The sequence below is a fragment of the Pelecanus crispus genome, chromosome 3 (genome assembly GCF_030463565.1).
Source record: "Pelecanus crispus isolate bPelCri1 chromosome 3, bPelCri1.pri, whole genome shotgun sequence".
In the NCBI taxonomy this organism is placed as follows: domain Eukaryota; kingdom Metazoa; phylum Chordata; class Aves; order Pelecaniformes; family Pelecanidae; genus Pelecanus; species Pelecanus crispus.
Genome location: NC_134645.1, coordinates 82,795,144 through 82,816,926, shown reverse-complemented (window position 1 = coordinate 82,816,926; position 21,783 = coordinate 82,795,144). Strand labels below are relative to the sequence as shown.

General features: G+C 37.6%; 1 protein-coding gene across 9 annotated transcripts in view; it reads right to left on the bottom strand.

Annotated features, from left to right (window-relative positions):
• Window positions 1–21,783, bottom strand: part of HACE1 (HECT domain and ankyrin repeat containing E3 ubiquitin protein ligase 1) — a 55,338-nt gene that overhangs the window by 9,630 nt on the left and 23,925 nt on the right. For all 9 annotated transcript variants that reach the window (XM_075707173.1, XM_075707175.1, XM_075707176.1 and 6 more), the window contains 8 exons: window positions 16,723–17,060; window positions 13,750–13,818; window positions 12,989–13,076; window positions 11,116–11,227; window positions 10,926–11,023; window positions 10,643–10,730; window positions 9,373–9,522; window positions 3,771–3,967 (listed from right to left, as the gene is read on the bottom strand). In XM_075707173.1, the coding sequence (XP_075563288.1) occupies window positions 3,771–3,967; window positions 9,373–9,522; window positions 10,643–10,730; window positions 10,926–11,023; window positions 11,116–11,227; window positions 12,989–13,076; window positions 13,750–13,818; window positions 16,723–17,060 (1,140 nt within the window). The remainder of the gene's footprint in view (window positions 1–3,770; window positions 3,968–9,372; window positions 9,523–10,642; window positions 10,731–10,925; window positions 11,024–11,115; window positions 11,228–12,988; window positions 13,077–13,749; window positions 13,819–16,722; window positions 17,061–21,783) is intronic.

Genomic DNA, 21,783 nt, shown 5'->3' with positions numbered 1-21,783 from the left:
TGTGAGATGAGGATCAATGTTCATTATGACATTCAGATTCAGAGAGCAGCCCCATTCCAAAGCTGACTGAAAAAACCCGTAATTTTTTACCGCCAAATAGCACAGCCAGCTCACAGACAGACATGTCCTGGGAGGACAGAGAAAGCCACAGGATTGTGAAGATTTGCACCATTTTTTAAAATAGCATATGGTCAAACTTTTGTCTAGAGCTAGTTTTATTTTTCCCTAGAAAGTTAAGTAGAAAGCTGAAAAAATATACACAGGAAAGAACAGAGAAATGCATAGCACGGACACTGGAAAAAGCCTGATTTTTCCCTTTGAAGTCTCCCCATGTCATGGTTTAGCCCCAGCCAGCAACTAAGCACCACGCAGCCGCTCGCTCACTCCCCCTACCCCGATGGGATGGGGGAGAGAATCGGAGGAGTAAGAGTGACAAACACTCCCGGGTTGAGATAAGAACAGTTTAATAATTGAAATAAAGTAAAATAGTAATGATAATAATAACAATATAGTAATGATAATAATAACAATATAGTAATGATAACAATATTATTATAATAATAATAATAATAATAATAATAATAATAATAATAATAATATACGAAGCAAGTGATGCACAATGCAACTGCTCACTACCTGCCAACCAATACCCAGCCAGTTCCCGAGCAGCGATCGCCGCTCCCCGGCCAACCCCCTCCAGTTTATATACTGAGCATGACGTCATATGGTATAGAATAGCCCTTTGGTCAGTTTGGATCAACAATTCTGGCTGTGCCCCCTCCCAGTTTCTTGTGCACCTGGCAGAGCATGGGAAGCTGAAAAGTCCTTGACTAGCATAAGCAGTACTTAGCAACAACTAAAAATGTCAGCGTGTTATCAACATTCTTTTCCTACTAAATCCAAAACACAGCACTATGCCTGCTACTAGGAAGAAAATTAACTCCATCCCAGCCGAAACCAGGACACCCCATTACCATGACAGAAGGCAGTTGAACCACTACTATAACCCATACTTCAGTTGGAGCTACATGGACACTCCAATTGCAAGACTGGACCATTTGCATCGTATGGTCCCACAACCATTCACCTATGTTGCAGTTTAACCCCAGGTGGCAACTAAGCACCACACAGCTGCTTGCTCACCCTCCCCCTGCCCCAGTGGGATAGGGGAGAGAATCAGGGTAAAAAAAAAAAAAAAAAAACCCAGGGGTTGAGATAAAGACAGTTTAATAGGACAGCAAAGGAAGAGAAAATAATAATAATGATAAAAGAACATACAAAACAAGTGATGCACAATGCAACTGCTCACCACCCACTGACTGACACCCAGCCAGTCCCTGAGCCGCAATCGCTGCCCCCTGGCCAACTCCCCCCAGTTTATATACTGAGCATGACGTCACATGGTATGGAATACCCTTTGGGCAGTTTGGATCAACTATTCTGGCTGTGCCCCCTCCCACTTTCTTGTGCACCTGGCAGAGCATGGGAAGCTGAAAAAGTCCTTGACTAGTGTGAGCAGTACTTAGCAACAACTAAAACATCAGTGTGTTATCAACTCTATTCTCATACTAGATCCAAAACACAGCACTATGCCAGCTACCAGGAAGCAAATTAATCTCTATCCCAGCCGAAACCAGGACAACCTATTACCCAGTTGATGTAAAAAAAAAAATTCCTTGTTCAAAGAAAACAACTTTTTACAAACAGCTATTACTACTTCCTCAATGAGGCATTTACTCTCTTTCATTTTGGTTTTCAATAAGATGGAGATGAATTGTTTGGGCAATTTGGGAGCAGGAATGTTTTGGTTTTGGCATGGGGAGGTCATGCAGGTTTGTTGGTTTGGCAGTGGGTTTTTTTTAAGGAATAAAGATTCACTCTATTTCATTTAAAAAAAAATGTTAGCCTTTAAACAGGTAATCTGCTAGTGTGCATACACAGCAAATTCCTTTAGAAGCTGAATTTTCTTCTCCCAGAGGTATAGCAAATACAATGAGTTTTAAATAGCAATCTTTTATTCCTGAGGTAAAGGCAGAAAAAGAGAAATACCTCTTGCAGGAAAAAAAGATGTTTTATAAAGTAAAGTAGACACTTTCCTGTTTAACCTGTTAGAACTGCTAAGCTAAAACATACTGCAAAGCCACATCACATTAAAGAAGTTGGGAAAAATCCTCAAACACCACTAAAACACCAATCTACAATTTTCAACAACTTGGTTCGCCACTGTCAAAAAAAAAAAAAAATCAGTGAACAAGAGACAGTGCCATCTTACAAGTGTTTGTTGACTTCACATTTTGCAGCTTTAAATTAAAAAAAAAAAAAAAAATCAATTAACAGTTTCAAAACTACCACAACAGTCATCTGCTCCCTACCACCTTTCAAATAAAAGCTACACAAACTCCTGTCCCCTCCTGCCACAGCTGAGGAAGGCTGATGAGCTAGAATGGATGCATCTGTTCTACACATGTTCAATCACCCTTTTTAGTCTGTGCCTCCAGTCAGAAGTTAACAGAGCAATGTAAGCTACTGATAGCTGAGGGTATCCTTGTATGGGCAAACTTCTAATTTCATGCTAACTGATAACAGTTTTTAAATAGTTATGAAACCACAATTTATGTCAAGTACATCTATTTTATATATTGAGAAGCTAAGACTGCCCAGAAACAAGAATCAACATCCTTGCTTTCTCTGACAGGTAATAAAGAAATTAATCATCCACTGCCTTCACAATTAAGACTTGTTTTACCATCTGTATTCTTTCATGAATGACTATATTGCAGGAAACAGTGCAGAATCAGGCTAATAATATGTATTCCTGTTATTGGAATGACACTCTTCCTTAATGAAAATGAGGATTAATCATACAAGAATCTAGTGCCAATTGCTCCAACACGAACTACAATTTTGTTTGAACAAATGCTGACACCAAGTGGCCATTTACCAATAGAGCAGCTGTCTACCCGACAGGTAGTGCTGAATTAATACTATGTACACAAAGCAAGTCAGGCTAGCTCAGTACAAATGAAAATCAAAACACAAAGAGACATAAGGATCAAAAGAGTCAATGATACAAAAAATTGCAGGTCTACCCACGACACTCCTACAGTTACTCAAAACTATCTAGTCGGTAACTGCAGAATTCAAACTGATGTGTAAATTTCTAGATGGTTTTCAAAATCTGGCTGCATTTTTCCATATTCATTTTTGAACTAATGCTGCACAGAACTCAGGGACTTTCCAAGCTGTTACTATTAAAGTAAATTAAAAAGGTAGATTACTTCCATACACACCAAGTGGCTTGCAAATGGCTGGAAAAGCTTCCTGCAGCCTTTTACTGTGCCAATTATCCGTATGTTACTGTAGAGCAATCCAGTGCCACAGACTGCCCTAGCAGGCAGCACGCTTTCCAACACTACCTACAATTTTACTTTTACCATTTGCTACTGATTTTTCTTCCTGGTATATATGTCCATGACTTAACTTTAAGAATATTTGTAACTTTTAAAATAAACCCTGCATTTAAAGTTGATCCCATTTTCCTTCCAAAAGTTCTATCAGAAAGAAGAACCTCAAACCTGAACACTTATAGACATTTTTAAATAGTACTATTTCTATAACATGCTAAGCTAGAAAAAAAAGGGGGAAAAGTGTCTTTTAATTTTGCATACTTCCTTCAAAAAGGGTATACTATTTATGCTTCCAGTTATTCAAAAAGTCAGTCCAACAAGTTTTCTTATACTATCAACTTCTGAATAAACCTGTATACTCACCTTGTTTTCCTGTGTAACAAGTATACTTGCACCACCTGGCTTCAATGGCACTTCTTCCATTGCTCCAAATACATCAGTCTCAACAGAGAAGGTCAGCTCTAAACCCAGATCACTGATATCATTATCTAAAATCCACTGCAAGTTCTTTGCATACTCTGGATCAATAGATGCTACATCCTGATAATTTACAGGTATACCTAGACAAAAGAGACACACAAAACCCTTCAAATAAATAGGATAAAGCAAAAAGGGTTCTAACTTAATACATGGTAGAAGATTGCCCTCTAGAGAGAAACCAGAATAATGCAGTAATAGGAAAAGGGAAAAAGGGATTCACCATCACTAACTACAGCAGAACTGTACTTACTACACTTTAAAAGTATTAAAGAATCAAGTTTCCTCTTTACGTTTTTCTTCCCAGCGAAGCAAATGGCATACCACTTGAGCAGCAACCATTTGCCGTTTTAGCTCGCTAAGGGATTTCAGTAAAAGCATCTAACACACAATGTTAACAGAACACACAATTTTAAATGTTTCCTAAAAAATCTTAAAGTTTTCTACATAACTTTTAGAAACCCAAATATCATTTCTCTATACAATAATGTCTTTTCCCGCAGAAAATTATTTAGAACTGGGGGGTGGGGGGGAGAATACAACCTTTTTGTACTTAGAAAACTCTTTTGCTCTTCAGTTTCCTTTTTAATCATGTTTGCTCTGAGACCTACTACGCAGTTGAAAAAAATTATTTATAGGAATTTTACATTTTCAAACTGAACTTGCAAATCATTTAGAAGTATTAAGACACGAGTTGCTATAAATCTGACTTCTATCCAAGTATAGAAACCACCTATTTACAGCCCCTTCACAGACATGGCACTGAAACAAATTTGAGCAAAGGTGTTGTCGTGGTTTAGCCCCAGCCAGCAACTAAGCACCACGCAGCCGCTCGCTCACTCCCCCTACCCCTGTGGGATGGCGGAGAGAATCAGAGGAGTAAGAGTGAGAAACACTCCTGGGTTGAGATAAGAACAGTTTAATAATTGAAATAAAGTAAAATAGTAATGCTAATAGTAACAGTATAATAATGATAATAACGATATATGAAGCAAGTGATGCACAATGCAATTGCTCACCACCCACCGACCGATGCCCAGCCAGTTCCCGAGCAGCGATCGCTGCTCCCCGGCCAACACCCCCCCCAGTTTATATACTGAGCATGACGTCACATGGTATGGAATACCCTTTGGGCAGTTTGGATCAACTATTCTGGCTGTGCCCCCTCCCACTTTCTTGTGCGCCTGGCAGAGCATGGGAAGCTGAAAAAGTCCTTGACTAGTGTGAGCAGTACTCAGCAACAACTAAGAACATCAGCGTGTTATCAACATTCTTCTCCTACTAAATCCAAAACACAGCACTATGCCTGCTGCTAGGAAGAAAATTAACTCTATCCCAGCCAAAACCAGGACAGGTGTTCAGAACAAGGTGACCCTGAGTTTGTGCAAGAGAACTACCCCCTTCACTACACAAGAAAGCAAACACCAATTACTTTAACTCTGTCATGATAGCTACTTTAGCTCTACCAAGACAGATAAATACCTCGGAAAAGGGGGAGGGGGTGAGGGCAGTAGTAGGTTTAGAGAAAAGCAAGTTATCGGGAAGTACTCTCTGTGCTTCACCATCTTCTGCGCATTGTGAAGTGTCACAAGAGTGCCCATTAGTAGAAGTCTTAGCACACTATGGACTGCAGAAGCAGTACCCCAGAGAGTAACACAAAATTCAAAGGTTAGCAGCTGGTGCAAACATGTAAGTGCAAAAACTGTTACAGTAGTTCCCTGGAAGAGCTGACTAGTGCTGAAATGGTGCATACACAAGCTGTAAGGCATTGTTTTTCCTAATAAAAATCAAGCAACACTCCAGTTTAAGAGAGGGATAGATAATTTACTTATGAATTTCCAGTCATCTCAAAAAAAAAATCTAACAGCTGTCTAGTAGTTTCTAGAGGACTTTCACTTTTGCCAACTAGTAAGCATACATGCATTTCACATATGAAATGTGGAAATAATGATGTCTGAGGGATATAAGCAAAACATGTGGGAAAAGCAGCAGACTGAAAAGCAGGAATCAGAGACTCCTTTAGAGAAGAAACTGAACTAGAGCATTATGATGAGACTACACTCATAGTCAGCATGTTGTGAGACCAAAGCACTAAGCTTCCTCATTTGCTTGACAGATATTTTACCAATCAATAGACTCAAGCCAGGCAGTTACATAAAGAAACTCTGTCAGATTTATCAGCACAGAATTTGAATCCCATGAAATATTATGTATCTTTCTCTTGCTATACCCTTAAGACACCTGTAGTTTGAAAAGGAAGAGAAATCTATCTTAGCATAATTGTGATAAACAGGTATTTCTTTGAAGTTCCGTGTCACACAAAGATACTACAGGCAAGCTCTGAGACAAGTTCAGTAACTATTCAAGGATCTAAGGCCTCCAGCTCAGTATACACTGACCCAGAAATTAATTTTCACTTTTGTTTATGCCATTTCAAGGAGTATTTTGTATTATACTCTGAAACAGGGGGTTTAAGTCTAACAGCAGATAGCACAGTTAGAAATTTATCTGCTATGTGTCTTTGCGGGTTGGAGGTGGAAGTTATTTTTTCTGAACAGAAAAGTTACTGGCTCCTTAGAAAAACATACAAAGTAACTGGACAACAGCACTAGTGAAACTACCTTCTCCTCCCCTGTTTAAGCAGAAGACAGACAGATAGGCAGTCTAAGAAAAACAAACCCTAAGAGGCCTTATTAATTTCTGACTATATTTCTGCCTCAGTTCTACATCCGTAAGAGTGCAGCCCTAATAAACATGAAGACCTATGGGACAATGTTTGATTTCACAGCACACGAAAAAAAAAAATCATGCAAGCTAACATCTTTATAAAGCACATTAGTTGCATGTTAGCTGGGTAATCACTTAAGTTGGTGATCTTTCCTTGCCTACCAGATATTGTTGCAGAAAGATCTCGGTTCACCACAGTGAAAAAAGGTGATGCACCCACCTGAGCTTCAAAAAAGTAGCCACATTTGTTAATAATGCAGGTTTCATCTTCTAATTAAGGCACTTCCACATCATGTCTGTTGACTAAAGAGAAGAGTTCCTTTGAAAGAGGTTCACACTGTTCCTCAGATACAGGAGGTCCTACCACACAACTGGTGGATTAAGTGCCATCAACAGGAAAGGCTACAGAAAACAAGGATTTCTGTGCAATGTGATAAACCAAAGGAATGGGAACAGTCTCAGGCTTCAAAAGATTTCATACTCCATTACTTAAGGCCTGACAAGTAGCTGAAGGGGATCTCTATGTCTGTAACCTGGTAACTTGTATTTGGCATGAACAGCAGTTAGCATAACCCATAGCTGAACCTGAAACAAAAATAAAACAAAACCCCCTAGGAGCACCTGCTGCTGTGCAACTCAGGTTCCTTAAGCAAGAAGAGAGGAGATACAGAAAGCTGAAAGAAAAGGCCTTGGAAAGGTTTAAATAAACCACTGTGATTGAGGCAGAAAAAGCAACTACTTTGGGAAGTGGAGGTGTAATTTTTCCAGTTGTCTGTGTCTGATAAGTAACAAGAAGTGACAAAAACCCATGAACCTTTCAAACTTAAAGAAGTTGAATGTGCACAAACCTCTACAGTTCCAGGATGCCCGTTCAACAGAATGACAAGACCTTACTAAGAGGAACTGGTGAGATCTTATTAAAAGACTACTCACTGCTGTTTCGTTTGCAATAGTGACTCTAGCAAAATGAAAAAAAGAAAAAGAGTAAATAATAGATCATCTTGTTAATTCAGAAACCAACAAATCCAGTGTATAATCATAATTCAAACTAGAAAAGAACCCAAATTAATTAGTAGTCATTTCCAAAAAAGGTGATAAGAGCAACACTTGACTATTCTCAAGGTGTCACTGAACAGCAGAAAAATATGGTTCTCTCATTTGTGAATACATCACATGGAGATTAACTCATGAGCATCATGATTCTGCTCACACAGAGGAATCCCTTGATTGATGTCAGAGGCCAACCCTTAAGTCAGTGCCAAATTGTGCCACACAAAGATATGTCTACTTTGGAACCACTTTCCTATGTGAAGATCAATGACTGGGAAGCCTGATGAGGCATTGCCAACACGGTGCTGCTTCACAGTCACTCTCCTGCAGCAGAAAGCAGTACTGAGGGAGAGAAGTAAAATGCACCCCTTTGACAAGAAGATCTTGACAAAGATGACTGAGACTGCAGCATCAACAAAGTGGAACAGTGTTCTTTGAACACTTTCAGGGAAGAGAAACAGTAAATCTGAAGTTGATCTGTCCTGGGCTCAGCAAACATCACAGGAAGACTGTGGGTAGACAGAATGAATACAGAAAAACAGAATGACATGCAAACAATCCCTTGAAAACCTTGCTAGTAGCCTTAAAGTAAGGAGTGGTTCTTGAGAAAAAGTAAAACTTCCAACATCAAGCTATCTTATACTTCCAAAGAAGATTAAAGAATAGCGCATAAATACAAATTAAATTCTGCATGCAGCGGCAAAGGAATTCCTGTACTTAGAGGAGTAACAAGAATGCAAAGGAAATTTACCCTTCCATCACATCTTCATGCAAGAGGAAAAGTTTTTCATGACAATGCCGAACAGGGACATCATGTTCGACAATCAAGAGGCACAAAGGTTCGCAAAGAAGAGCGAAGAGCCTTAGACCACAGATACCACCAGCTAACAGCAGTCCTTTTCTATTAAAAAGAAAAGTTACATTTTTATAAAGACTTCTGACCAACCCTCGTACGCTACAGTAAGCGTACGAATTAACTTTCCTCAGGAAGGAGACAGGATAAACCTGCATTAGTTCTGAAACACTATTCCAGTAGTATTTGTTGGAGTGGGTAGACAGGGAGGTTCGCAACAGTATGGATTCACTTTGTTTTACATGACTGAAGAACTGCAGGCATAATAAAGAATGGCTGATAGATTTTTGCCAGAGTTCATAAACATTATCAACTTTTTAAGTCTATCCTAAGTTATCTAGGGAATGATTATTTTCATTTCTCAAGAATGACATTACATGACAGGACAGATGAGTTTCACAAGTGTGATGCAAAGAATTACATACACCACAAAAACAATTGGCCACACTAGTCTGCTTTTCAGGCATTCCTAGTCAGCAACCTTAAAGACAACTGAATTATATAATCATGCTTTAGACAGATTAATGACGACTTCCTTGTTTCTAATTTAAGATTCATATTCAAACATAAATTGTAAGATTGGCTATTTTATTAGAAGTTGCTAACTGTATAAAATTCCTACATAGTTTTGCTAATGTATTTCTGTATTTTGCAACTGTAACAGTACCTAAGAGAGGCTCATACTGGAAAGCAATCACTGCCATATTATGTTGTGACTCTGATGTACATAAAAGATTAGCAAGACATTCATTTCCAAGGCTTTTCCACTTTTAACACATATACAAAAGTAAAAAAGGAAGAGGTTCACTGCTCAGACAACCATTATGACTAATAAACAGGATTTTAATAAAACCATACCAAGAATATGTTTGTAGAATGACCTTGTGAAGTAAATGTTCACCAGCTGCCTGTGATTCAGAGCTAGCCCCAGGATCTGGCCTGCGAAACGGAAGTAGTTCAAATGATCTGGATTTACAGAAGAGTTGCTGTTGGGCTGGAAAGTTGTTCCTGTAAAATAAAAAGAGTATCATGTTTCATGACTTTTTATTTTTAAGTGAAGTTGGTATTTATCAAATACACTAAGCATCAGAAACCACTAAGTTTTATTTTGGGGTTCTGAAAGATTGTTTGGGGTTTTTTGTTCACAACACAAATACGTCAGAAAGAAATGTACTACAATGTAATGACATCCTATTATTACAATGATACTGCTTAGCCAGTCTCCAAGGCACCACTCTGAAATAATTATCATCAACGTAAGGGTAATCATGATCTGCTAAATTCAGTCCTCCATCTTACTAGATTGCCATGTGTATTTTTTACTCACTCTAATGGGCCATGCTTCTATCAACTTTTGAACATGCTCAAAAGAAGGATCATAATGCATCCACTTTCTTTCATCTGGCTCCAGCCAGATACAGACAGGACACAGTCCAGTCCTGGTCTCCTTAGAAAAGGCTATCTCAAGCTGACATCCCTGAACTTTTCCTTTGAACTTTCAGGAACTAATCTATGCCTTTGCTGTTGACTGAATTCCTTGCCACTTCCCAAGACTTTGTAAGGTAGAAAGCAAAACATTTATCACTGATGATGATGTGAAATCTTTTATTGATAGATACTTGCTTTACATGAAGCACCCAAAAGACAAAGAGTCAAATATAAGGCAGACCTGTGGAGATCAACAACTAATTTTACCACAAAAGTTAACAGACTGAATTTCAGGATTTCTAAAAGGAAATAAAGGAATACCTCCACAGTTCCCTTGTAGATGCAGAAGAACGGAAAACACTTTCTATACTGCTCTCAAAGTGTTATGTCCTTCTACCACCAGGCAGAAATAGCATGGACACATTAAAACCAACAACTCTCCTCTTACAAGAGGGAGAACAAAATCAAGAAAACTTCAAATTAAGAAAAACATTTCATCCGTAGTTATAAAAACGTACAATTAACAGATCGCTTCTCTCTCTATATATGAGATCAATTCTGTCAGTGTTGCTTTTAAAAAGTAAGTCTCATATTCTGAAACCAATTAAGTGACTTTTTCTTGGATTATAAAAATGCTTTTATAAAAGAAGACACCCTAAAATTAGGGGGGGGGGGGGGGGGGGGGAAGGCAGAGACATACCATCAGCTGACTGGGTAAATAAGGCGTAATCTGGGTTAACTATTTCACTGGATAAGATATCAAACCACTCACGCACCACACCCTGTCCCTGCATGTCAAAAGAATAAAACATATTAGTACATAGAACTTTCACTGCACAAAGTTACACTGGGTAACCACATACTTCTTAATAACGTATAAAAGTTACTTCAAGTTAGGATTTAGTTCAAAACAATACTTGTGAAAGAGAATTACTATTTCCATATATAAATACCATAAAGGAAAACCATGCAATTTTACCCACCATGCCTTCTTCTCCATGAAATCTCACAGCAATCCCCTGCTTTAGTTTTGCACAATTCGCTTTAGACACAACTTCACAGCTACTCCTAAAAATAGAATCTAAATACAAAGCACCAATTAATGTTTTTATCTTAATTCATTATATTTCAATGTATTTCAAAGACATACTAATTCCATCCATAACACAATACCTCTGTGAACCAAAAGGATGTCATTTTCATTTACAGGCCTGTGCACCATGTCCGAATCTGGCTGCCCCGCATGCAAATGTTCATAGAACCATTCACAACGATCTTTAAATGGCTACAAAACAAGAGGTAAACCATATCATACAGATGCATTATACTGAATAATTCCTCTTTCATAAGCATGACTGGAAAATGGTTATGCATACTTCTCAATTAATTTTTGAGATGTGCAGAGAGTTACTCAGTGCTACCTCAATATGCTAAACAGTATTTTGGGAAGATGAAAGGACTAGACATGCCCTTGAGTGCTTGCTGAAGTCTGGTATGAAAAAAGACTGGACCACCAGTTATCTAGAAATAGCTATCAGAGTTCACCACACAGGAGAAAAATAGCACAAAACTTCTTCCAGGGCCAGGGGAGGGGGGCAAGGAATACAGGTAAGAAGTCACTGGCTTCTGTAACACTACTGATTATCAACCACAGCTGAGCACAGAAGCGCAACTGATATAAACAAGTCGTATTTGTAGTTCATTGGCAATAAAAAACAACGCAAAGGAACCAGAAACCTTCCAAAGAAATTCCTAGGTGAGATGGTCCTAACTTGTATTTAGACTGACATTTTGCAGTTATTCCGAGACAGGTATGACACAAGTACAGCCTCTCTCATCTACCACAATTCACAGCATGTACTTTTAGTTGATCTAACAAACAGGGTATCAGTTCTCTGGGCCTCATTGTTCACAGGTAATGAATTTCAAAAACACCCATGTCAACCAAAGAATGAGTAAAACTATGTATCTACACCACATCCTAAAAATGAAACTGGATTACCAAAACCAATGTACACCTAAAAATAAAGGCACAGTACTGTTCACAATAAATAAATAAAGCTTTTGGAACAGATTCTCCACAGTTATTTATGGGGGGTGGTTCTGGTTGGTTAGAGGAATTTTACCTTTGTTTTCAGCAAATTCGGTCTTTGACCAAAATATTTTAAATGTAAGGAACCTTTCATAGAGAACAAAGCAAAAGTATACCATTGTGTGCTAAGTGAAGGAGTCCCAAATAGCTCATTATCACCCAAAGACCATCTTCATTTGTAATAGAACAAATATACAGCTCTGTCTGAGCTACATGGAGACAATCATAATCTTTTAAAGGTAAGTGATGAAAATGTGGCAGATGCTTAACACCACAGTGTAATGTAAAGCAGCAGACTTCCATACAGGCATTTGCTCACTAATTTTTCCACTAACTACACTAGTCTTCCCTAAAGTAACTCTTAAGTCTTGAATTCATGTCCCATGTTAAACTGAAAAGTGAGTTTAGGTTATGCAAGACATCAGGATTTTACTAAAAAAACAAAACAAAACAAAAAACCCAAACAAACGGAAATGGTAGGAAACAGAGCAAAGGGTAACAAGACAACATGATGTTTCATTGAAGGAGCTGCCGCTAATTAACTACGGCCAAGTCAACTAATAGTGGTGTATTTATCCTCTGGTTTGTTTCAAAATGTAAGCCAATTAAGGAAAAAGCACAGCATTTTAAAACTCAATCTATTAGATGTGCACAAATAGATTTAATAATAGAAAGTTAACTCTGTTGAACTGAACGTTGGACTTGTAAGACATATTTAACATTGGTCATCTCAAATGGACTTACACATGAATTTTAAACACTTAGAAGTACAGAGATCTGGCTGCCATGTCAGTTTAATCTGACCTTTCAACAACCCAGATTCAGAAGCACTGGAGGCCGCACTTAGTTCTTCCATCCTCCCCAAACTGATTTTTTTAAAAATATTATTATTTTTAAACAAAACACCCTCTTTATATTCTTAGAAGCTGTAACTAAGCATCTCCTGACATTTACCTGAGCTTTTATGATGTGCATAAATCTGGACATTAGTTCAGGACACTCAAGAAGAAAATGAAAGTGATCAAAAATTATTTTGGGATTTCTGAAAGAAAAATAGGTTAGAAGCTTGTTAGTCAGAGATCCAATAATAATGCTTCATAATACACAAAGTCTACATAAAGAGACAATGCAATTAGTCATACAGAAAAGTTCCAACAGACTCTTCTATTTCATAATGTTTTCCTAAGTCTTGTTTCCAAATTACTTATATGATCTCATCCTTTGAGCATGGAGGATACAAGCAGCTCTCCAGACAGAAACAAGGTTATAAACTGCGCAGTCCCAGAAAAACTCTGGAAACAGCCAAGTGTACAAAGATGGTTTAGACTCCTTTAAGAAGTCATGAAGTGTAACACATTTGAGGAAGAATGAAAGTTTTCATCTGCCTCAAAAGAGAAGGCTTTATTTGGAACAAAGATGAGGAAAGAATCCGTTAAGGAAATTATTCTGTTGCTCTGTGAAGTAGATTTTGTTCACAAAATCTCACAGAATCTTACAAAAGGATCACTTACATATGCAGAAGAGTTCATTTAAGCCTGAGCTCCAAATCATTAATATACACTCCCTTCAATTTGGCAGGACCATTAAAGTGCATATGGTACATATGACACAACAAAAGCCTAAAAATACAACTCAGTAAGAAGAAAAATGTAAGTCTGAATTATTGGGGGGGAGGAGGGAAGGAAATTAGAAATTCCATGTTTCTTGAAGCTTACCGGTTAACAAAACACTTAAGGACATCATCGTGTTTACAGACAAATTCTATAAAACGAGGCGATGTCATCCTGTTCAAAGAAAATCACAAGATGCTTTTGGATAATGAAAAGAACTCGAATGACAAATTGTTGCATTTGTTTTTTTAATAAGATACTAAGCAAACAGAAACTCATGTTGTTTAACTAGTCAATCATCAAACAAAATATTATGAAATCTTAATGCTGCTGAGTAAACTAAGGCAAAAATGCCAATACTCAAGAAGGTCAAGCAACCTGACCACTAACTATTATTAACCACATGAACAAAAAAAAGCTCAAACTAATAGGGATACACATTCTTCTACTGAATCCTCCCAGCTTTCAATACAACAACAGAAGTACATATATGGAAGCACTAATACAATATGCACAATATACATGATATGCACATTGTTCTATATTCTTGTTCATTGTATAAAATTCCCACCACACACCTTGTAAATTGTGGTAAGTGAGGAAAAGAGCTAGGAAGAAATAACATTACAAACTTAGCAAACTTAATAATGAGGAGCAAGGTGGTATTTAAAGGTTTCGTGAAATAACAAAACTACTTGCCAGGCAAGCATCTCATACACTAGTATGGAATTTTTTTTTTCCTCCTATATATATGTGGAGAACAAGGGAAGGATTAACATCGGTGCAAGTTTTACTCCGTTTATTTGCATCTATGTCCTGCAATTTTTTTCAAAAAGAGAAATTCTTATCTGGATCCTTTAGCTTCTGCAAAAGCTAATGAATACTTGCAAACAAGAATAAAACCCTCTCATCAAGTGCCCTGCAAGGCTGTGAAAAACAGTATTTTAAAAAGTCCAGGATAACAATCCTAGAACAGTTGTTGTCAGCTATTTTCCTTCTTTCCCTTACTGTTTTGAAGAAACAAGTCTCACCATATCCTTCCCCTCATCTGCACAAAAAACAAATAAGCAAATAAAATCTTCCAGAGACCAAGCAAGAACATTTTAAACACACTCCTGGTCTGAGAGATCATCTGAAAGTATTACACAACTAGAAGAGTCTTCCCTGAAAGGAAATTAACACTCTCTACCTGTAAATTGCCACACAAGCTGTAAGATGCAATACAGAGAGAACAGGGGGAAAAAACCAACCAAACAAAAACTTAGCATACCTTCATCAGTTTTGATGCTGAAAACTTGCAACATTGTATTTCAGTATATTAACAAAGAATGCCTAAATTCAATATCAGCATTTGCAGAAGAAAAGCAATCATGGCAAGTAAAAGAAAATAACCTCAATATTTCAAATGTTAATCAGATAATTTTCCATATAAGCATGAAATGCCTTCTTTATTGTATGAATATTAGGAATAATGGAAAACTATGAGCTCTGTTTACTCTCCTCCATTAAACATAAAGACATTCAAATCTAAAATTAGAGCCATTTTAAATTATTTTGTCTGGAAATATAATGTTATAATTTCAAATGTTATTTGAAGATGGCAGCAGTACTGAGTTATACCATTGTGCCATTTACTCCTACTGACACGAAAACTTCAGCAAAAGAGAGTAAGTCTCAGATCTTTGTAGTTCTCTACACAGTTCTGAAAGCAAGATGGAATTCAGGTGCACTCTGCCTTAATTTCCTGCATCCCAGGGAGTTCTCCCAGTTGTCACTGAAACAGTTCTTACTCTCCTGGCTTCTATGATAAATCTCAATTAAACTTATGTAGTATCCACAGGAGTTCTCCCTAACGTGAAGTGTAAATTATGCATACAGACAGACCCAGTGGGCAAGGCCCGTCAGCAAGTCACCTGGACACAGGGAGACAGTCACCTCTCCAACTGAATTTTGGTATAGAGATAAATTGGTGGGGCGAAATGTACTTCTTCACTTCTATAAACATTTCTGCTTTTCACTTGGCTGCTGTAAATAATACTTTACTGGCATTTTACCTTAGCAAGGTTTGATAGAGATTTCAAGGGAAATGGCTAACCAGCAGTTCCTTTTTCACGGTGGAGTAAAATTAAAAGCAAAAGTACTAAAGTGCTTGCAGAACATGCTGATCCTCAGATCATCTTCCAGAGTGTCCACAGGGGAGTGTACCCCAGACAAACAGTACCGGCCAACTTGAAAGCTTTTATTCCACTATGTTTGGCAGAAGAAGAAAAACACTTCCAACGGCTGGGAATAACCAAGAGTTGTCATGTAGTGGGAACCTTGCTTCCCGATTCCTCAGGGGACTCGTAATACCATCATACTTGCCTAATCCTCCACTCAAGAGGGTCGAAGGATCCTTTCCTTGCAAGTTCACAAACATAATCCATAACAACCTCGGACAGGCTAAGACCTCAGTTACAGAGGACATGCTTTTTTTCTTTTTAAATCAGACACTGATGATAATAAATTTACCTAAGTTGTAGCGCCTGTTCCACACAAAACTATGTTTGCCAACCCAGGACAGGATTCCAAGCAAGCATTACTTTGAGATTGAACTCTCCTCATTATAAACTTCTGCAATATAGCCAAACAAGTTTTGCCCCAGCTGTCATTTTATTACACAAAGGTAATTCACATTTTTTTCTGAGCTTATAGCTGTTGTTGGATAATCACATTAAATTTAGGGATAATTTCACATTAAGAACCAACAGCAGAAACAGCTAAGTTTCAAGAGATTAAATTACATTTCCTGCAAATATCCCACATGATTAAAAAGAGCCATTAGATATTCAATACGAAATCTGCTTCAACGCAGTTACACTCATAGGTAGCAGCACCATGGAAAATTTGAAATTTGCTGTGCTGTCTAGTGCCATTAAAGCCGAAAAAAAAAGCATTCAAACAATTGAACTAGAGAAATAAAAGGCATACCCTTGGCTGTCACTAATATCATCTGGTCAGCACAAACATTCTTCCAAGAAAGCATGTATGATTTTAAAATGGTAATAGTTTCGGTAACAAACAAGATCCCCTCCTTACCCCTGAGGCATCTGACAGGAGCAGCACATATAAAAGGCCTGAATGACAGCACTTAGCCTGTTTGCTGTCATGGAGATAACATCCTGGCAATCAGCACAAGCTTCCTGCTTCCCAGCAACATCGTATGCTTTTGACTCGCCAGCATCAGCGGATAGCTCTTTCCTGCCCTCAGTTCCTGCATCGGCAAAGGAAGGCGTAGGAGTAGCATCCTGGTGATCTGGTCCTTTTTGCTTCAGTAAAATAGAAGTAATGTTGGCAGAGTCCCTTTTGTTTTTCATCAGCTCTGTGGCTATAAGAACGAGCCATTCATCTAGAGAATGCCAGAGCAGTTCCAGCGGCTGCAATAAACACATGCAAAAACAAAGGAACATGTTGACATTAGATAATATTAATGATGTGATAATCCTCTTAAGGCAAATAAATATCATGAACATTTAAAAGCTTTAAATGATCCTTTGGAAGTCATGTTAGAGATAACAGTCAAATGCTCATGAAAAATTCTGTACTTCTAGCCATAGAGCACAAAGAGAAGATTTCATACAGAAGAAAAACAATCAAGCAGCAGATAGAATAAAGATAAAATTATTTAGAAAGGGTGAAATACTGAACTATTTAACAGAGTTTGGTCTCACAGTTGTTACACAGCACACTACTGCCTGACTGCTGCAGTCAAGCAGAGACACGGTAATACACACGTTGAGTTTCCAGAATAAGCATGTGTCAGTTCTTTTTTAAGGCCCTGGTCAAAGAAGCTCCCTCCTCCACGTAGATGGAGCAAACCCCAGACAACACCACTGAGATTCAGGCTCATGTACATATCTAGTAATATGTGCTTTATGCATAGTGTGAGCTCATACAGCTCATTTTGGTAGTATCTCAGATGTAGTAAGAGTCACTAACACCTAGCTTTATGAAATACAAACAAGTATCAGTAGAATCACGTATTTTAAAGCTATAAAATTTTATTTTAACAAAGTCACTCTTTATTCACTACCACCAGCTTAAAACCAGTATAATTGAAACCTGGTACAATTCCATCATTACACATTTGGTCTGAGGTGCAGGTCTGCTACAGAAGAGAGAAAGGGCTGAGAGACCCGTGGCTTTCTCAAGAGCATTTAAAAAAAAAAAAAACCACGAAGGCTAACTGTGCTATCCCTTCATGGTGTTTAAGGGGATGTTTCACAAGCATACAGTCTAGTGAGCACAGGGATGTGTATCCTACAGGGAGGCAATTCTGACTCAAGCCTTTCATGGCATTCCAAAAGTAAAAGCAAACTTCTAAATGCACTCCTTTTTCCATATGTTACTGTTGCATCAACACTTCTCATCAATTAAAGCATTCAAAGACTTAGCAGATACTGAAAATGATGTTCTCATCTTCTGAAGTTGCCTTTAAAGATTAAGAGCTATTTATTCCCAGCACACCATACCAGAAGCCTACACTATCTGGAGCACTGTCAGTACACCTAATAGCCACATGCTCTCAATACACAAGAAATTACTTCTTATAAAAGCCATGTATTAAAAAATTCAGTTGAAATTTACCATTTAAAAATTTACCATTATGCTTCCATTTTTTCCCCAACAAGAAGTTTGGGGAAAGCTAGCCTGATGTCTAAGATCGGTAGGCTTTGCTCAACATACTGCATGATATTCACTTAATCCTTGTACTCCTAGTGACCACCCATTTCTCTAGATGGTGATGTGAATACCTGCAGCATAGGTACCAATTTCTACATAAATGTCTGCATACAGGATCAAGTTACCTTCTTTTCAAGACCTACCTTTCACCACGAACCATAATGTAGGAAAACTTTCTAATGGAAAATGATTTATTGAATATATGGAAGAATTAAAATGCAACTGTGTTCTTAACATGTAACTCACAAGAAACTAGGTAGTTATTCAGTAGAATACTAAAATGTAGTTTTCTTCTCCCAAACTTTTCAATGCTTGGCTTGCCAGATACCATTCTTCTGCTGATACCTCCTGTTTCGTCTTATTCCCCACAGACTTAGCATGCCTTTCAGAACTCTTGCAACTGATTTGTTTTTCCAAAGCTAGTTTTTCACAGATTCTGATCACACACTCATAAAAAGCAGTCAAGCATAGCAAATTCAACATTTCACTTTCCCTTTTTCTAGTCTAACTTCAGGATGTAAAGCACTTCTCTAAATATCACCCACCACGTCCATATCAATGGGTGTCAGCATTTTATGTTATCATCCATGATCAGACCTTTTCAAGCGTAATATGGACATATTCAATCAAACCATTAGCAACATTTTTTCAAAACTACAAGTCAGCATTCTTCTGTTGATTCTTACCACAAACTGCATATTAAACACAAACCTCCACTCAACCTTCAGTTTTCATATCTCACATTTCAGAAAAGTTTATTTGGAATTATACACTTGAGTTTGATCAAGTGCCAAGCTTTTACAGCTACACACCTCATCTCTCAAATGCAAGGATTTAGCTATGCAATGCCTTCCTCTTTACCCATCTAGAAAGCAAGACACTAGGAAACAAACCCATATTCAAACTCCAATACTGGAGCAAAATCTTTTGCCAGGTGACAGACAGTCTTTCAAGACACAGAGCAGGAGATCACTAATCCATGAAGCAACTGTGTCACAGCAGAGAAGTCAATTCAATTCTAGAAAAGAATAGTATCTGAAATGAGGGAAAATGCTATGGGCTTCCCAAATTTGTTCAACTAGACCAGGAGATTTTGCAGCAAGTTTCCCTAATATGTGATCATACTGAAGGGCAATTGGAAGAGCGATACATGAAAAAGTAATGAATGTAAACCTGGTCAAAATTACTATTCATAAAGTTTCTCACTGGTAAGATCTCATTTGACTTAGCAGTACCTTATTTCAAGATTTGGTGTCAAAATTCAATTACTATTTTGTTTCTTGCAAGATCAGTACAAAAGTGTGTCTTAATTAGGTAGAGTTTCCACTTTAGAGTATTTGGATAGTCCTGAATTGACCAGGACTGTAATGAATTACATCCAGTGAACTTCAGTAAAGCAAAGACAGCCCTGTGATCTGCTTGTCTTTGTCAAGCAATAACATTCCTCAGTAGCCTCAGATCAAGATATACTCACATTTTCAATCCCCTTCCAAGCTAGATTACAGCAACAACTCTCCAAAATACATTCAATCAGCATACTAATACAGAAAACCTTAACACAGCATTAAGAAAAAAGTCAGAAGAAAGTTTTTCTTCACTTGTTATATTGGATAAAATATGGTTTTGCACTAGCTTTTAAAAGGAGTTATGAAGTACATCTTCAAAGGTCATCAGGTACAGCTCTATTTGGACCTAATGGGAGTGCATTCAGAAGGAAAGGAATCAATCCCTTATACCATGCAATAAGGCGTGATAATGTTCCTCTGCATTACCACAAGACAGAACTCCTGCCACTGCTACCCTCAGTCCTTCCCAGATAGAAGTTTCTGTTCTTGAAAGAAGACAGTATTGAAGAACAGATTAGCTTCCTATACAGTAAAGAAAGACAGTATCTAGAGGTCTTCCTTTGCTCAAATAAACAGCATTCAGAGAAGTGGGTGGTGACCTGTATTACTTTCTTGTGTCCTGGACAGTGCTCAAGACCTTACATCAGACATGAACCAGTCCAAGAGACTTGCTCTTCCCCATAAAACCTGTATCAAGATTCAAGTTATCTACAACATTTATCCCCCCACAACTGAATTTTAAGATCGTCAGCAAATTCCAATTTAAATCTACTTTCCTCTAAAATTTTCAATATGGATCTCAAATTTAAAATCTTTAAGTTCCATGTTGACTTTTTTAATACAAATTTAACTCCCATTTTGGAACAGCAACCTCTGTGGTTTCCTTAATAGTCTGTACTAAACAGTTACACAGCCTATATTGAAGAAAACTCGAATAAAACAAAAACCAGAAAAGGAGTTCTTTGTCATTGACCTGCATGTCCCACATGCAAGTACTGATACCAGTGAAGATATACAACTGACAGGTCTTCAAGCAGTCTCCATACCATTGTAATAATCTAGAGATATAGCAGGCTTGTTTCCCCTCCTCCCAAAAGATGAAAGGGATCATCACAACCATGTTTTCAAGGAAAGGACAAAAAAGAAGGAGAGGGAAGGTAGAAATAAGAGAGAACAGGAAGTCACCCTTCACAGGAAGACTCTGCACTGTGTCTAATCTCCCACTACCCAGTTACTGTAAATTCAGGGAAGAACAGGCTAATCCAACCACAACTGAAGATTAACTTAGCATTGCCAGACCCGTATGCCCCATTCCCAAACAAGAATAAGTTCTCATCAGCAGTTTTGTATTCGAGTTTGAAATTTAAATCAACCTTAAAAATATCGCAGAGACAACAGTGGCCCTAATGAAGGGCTGCCTGAGTTTTAACACTTCTAAAACAAATAATTTAAAATAATAGAAATAATAATTTTAAAATAATCCTGAAATTTTTGTTTTGTTAGCTAATGCAACAGTAATATATATATTGCTCATTTATTAAAAACATAAATGTTGCTTTTACAAAATTAAGAATTGCTGATATTTTCTGGGACAACTGTGACAGTTGTGTAATGTAAGTCTACTGCACAAGACTTAACTCCATACTAAATTGAGAAACAATTCTTTCATCACATGAAGTAGTTTGGGCACACAGATAAGCAATTCTGCTGAAAAACAATTTCCTTCGCAAATTGCAATTGAATGTTTTTGTTAGGTTTATAGTGAGTTCTGAAATTATCTGGAGTTGAAAAGCATGAAACTTTCTTTTTTTTTCCTTTTTGGGCTATGAGCAAAGCACAATAAACAAGGAGACGAGGTCACTACTCCTAAAACCTTGAAGAAAAAAAGGTAGCAGAATATCTACACAGAAAGGTAACAGAATATCTCACTGCAGATAGTTCCTGTATTAAGCACGTTTCACATTTGCTTGTTATTTAATCTGGTATATTTAAACCAATTTTCATTAAAGCTGTTAGAAAATGCTGTCTTAAATAAAATTATTCTTGTGATTTGGGTAGGGCTTTGTTTTTT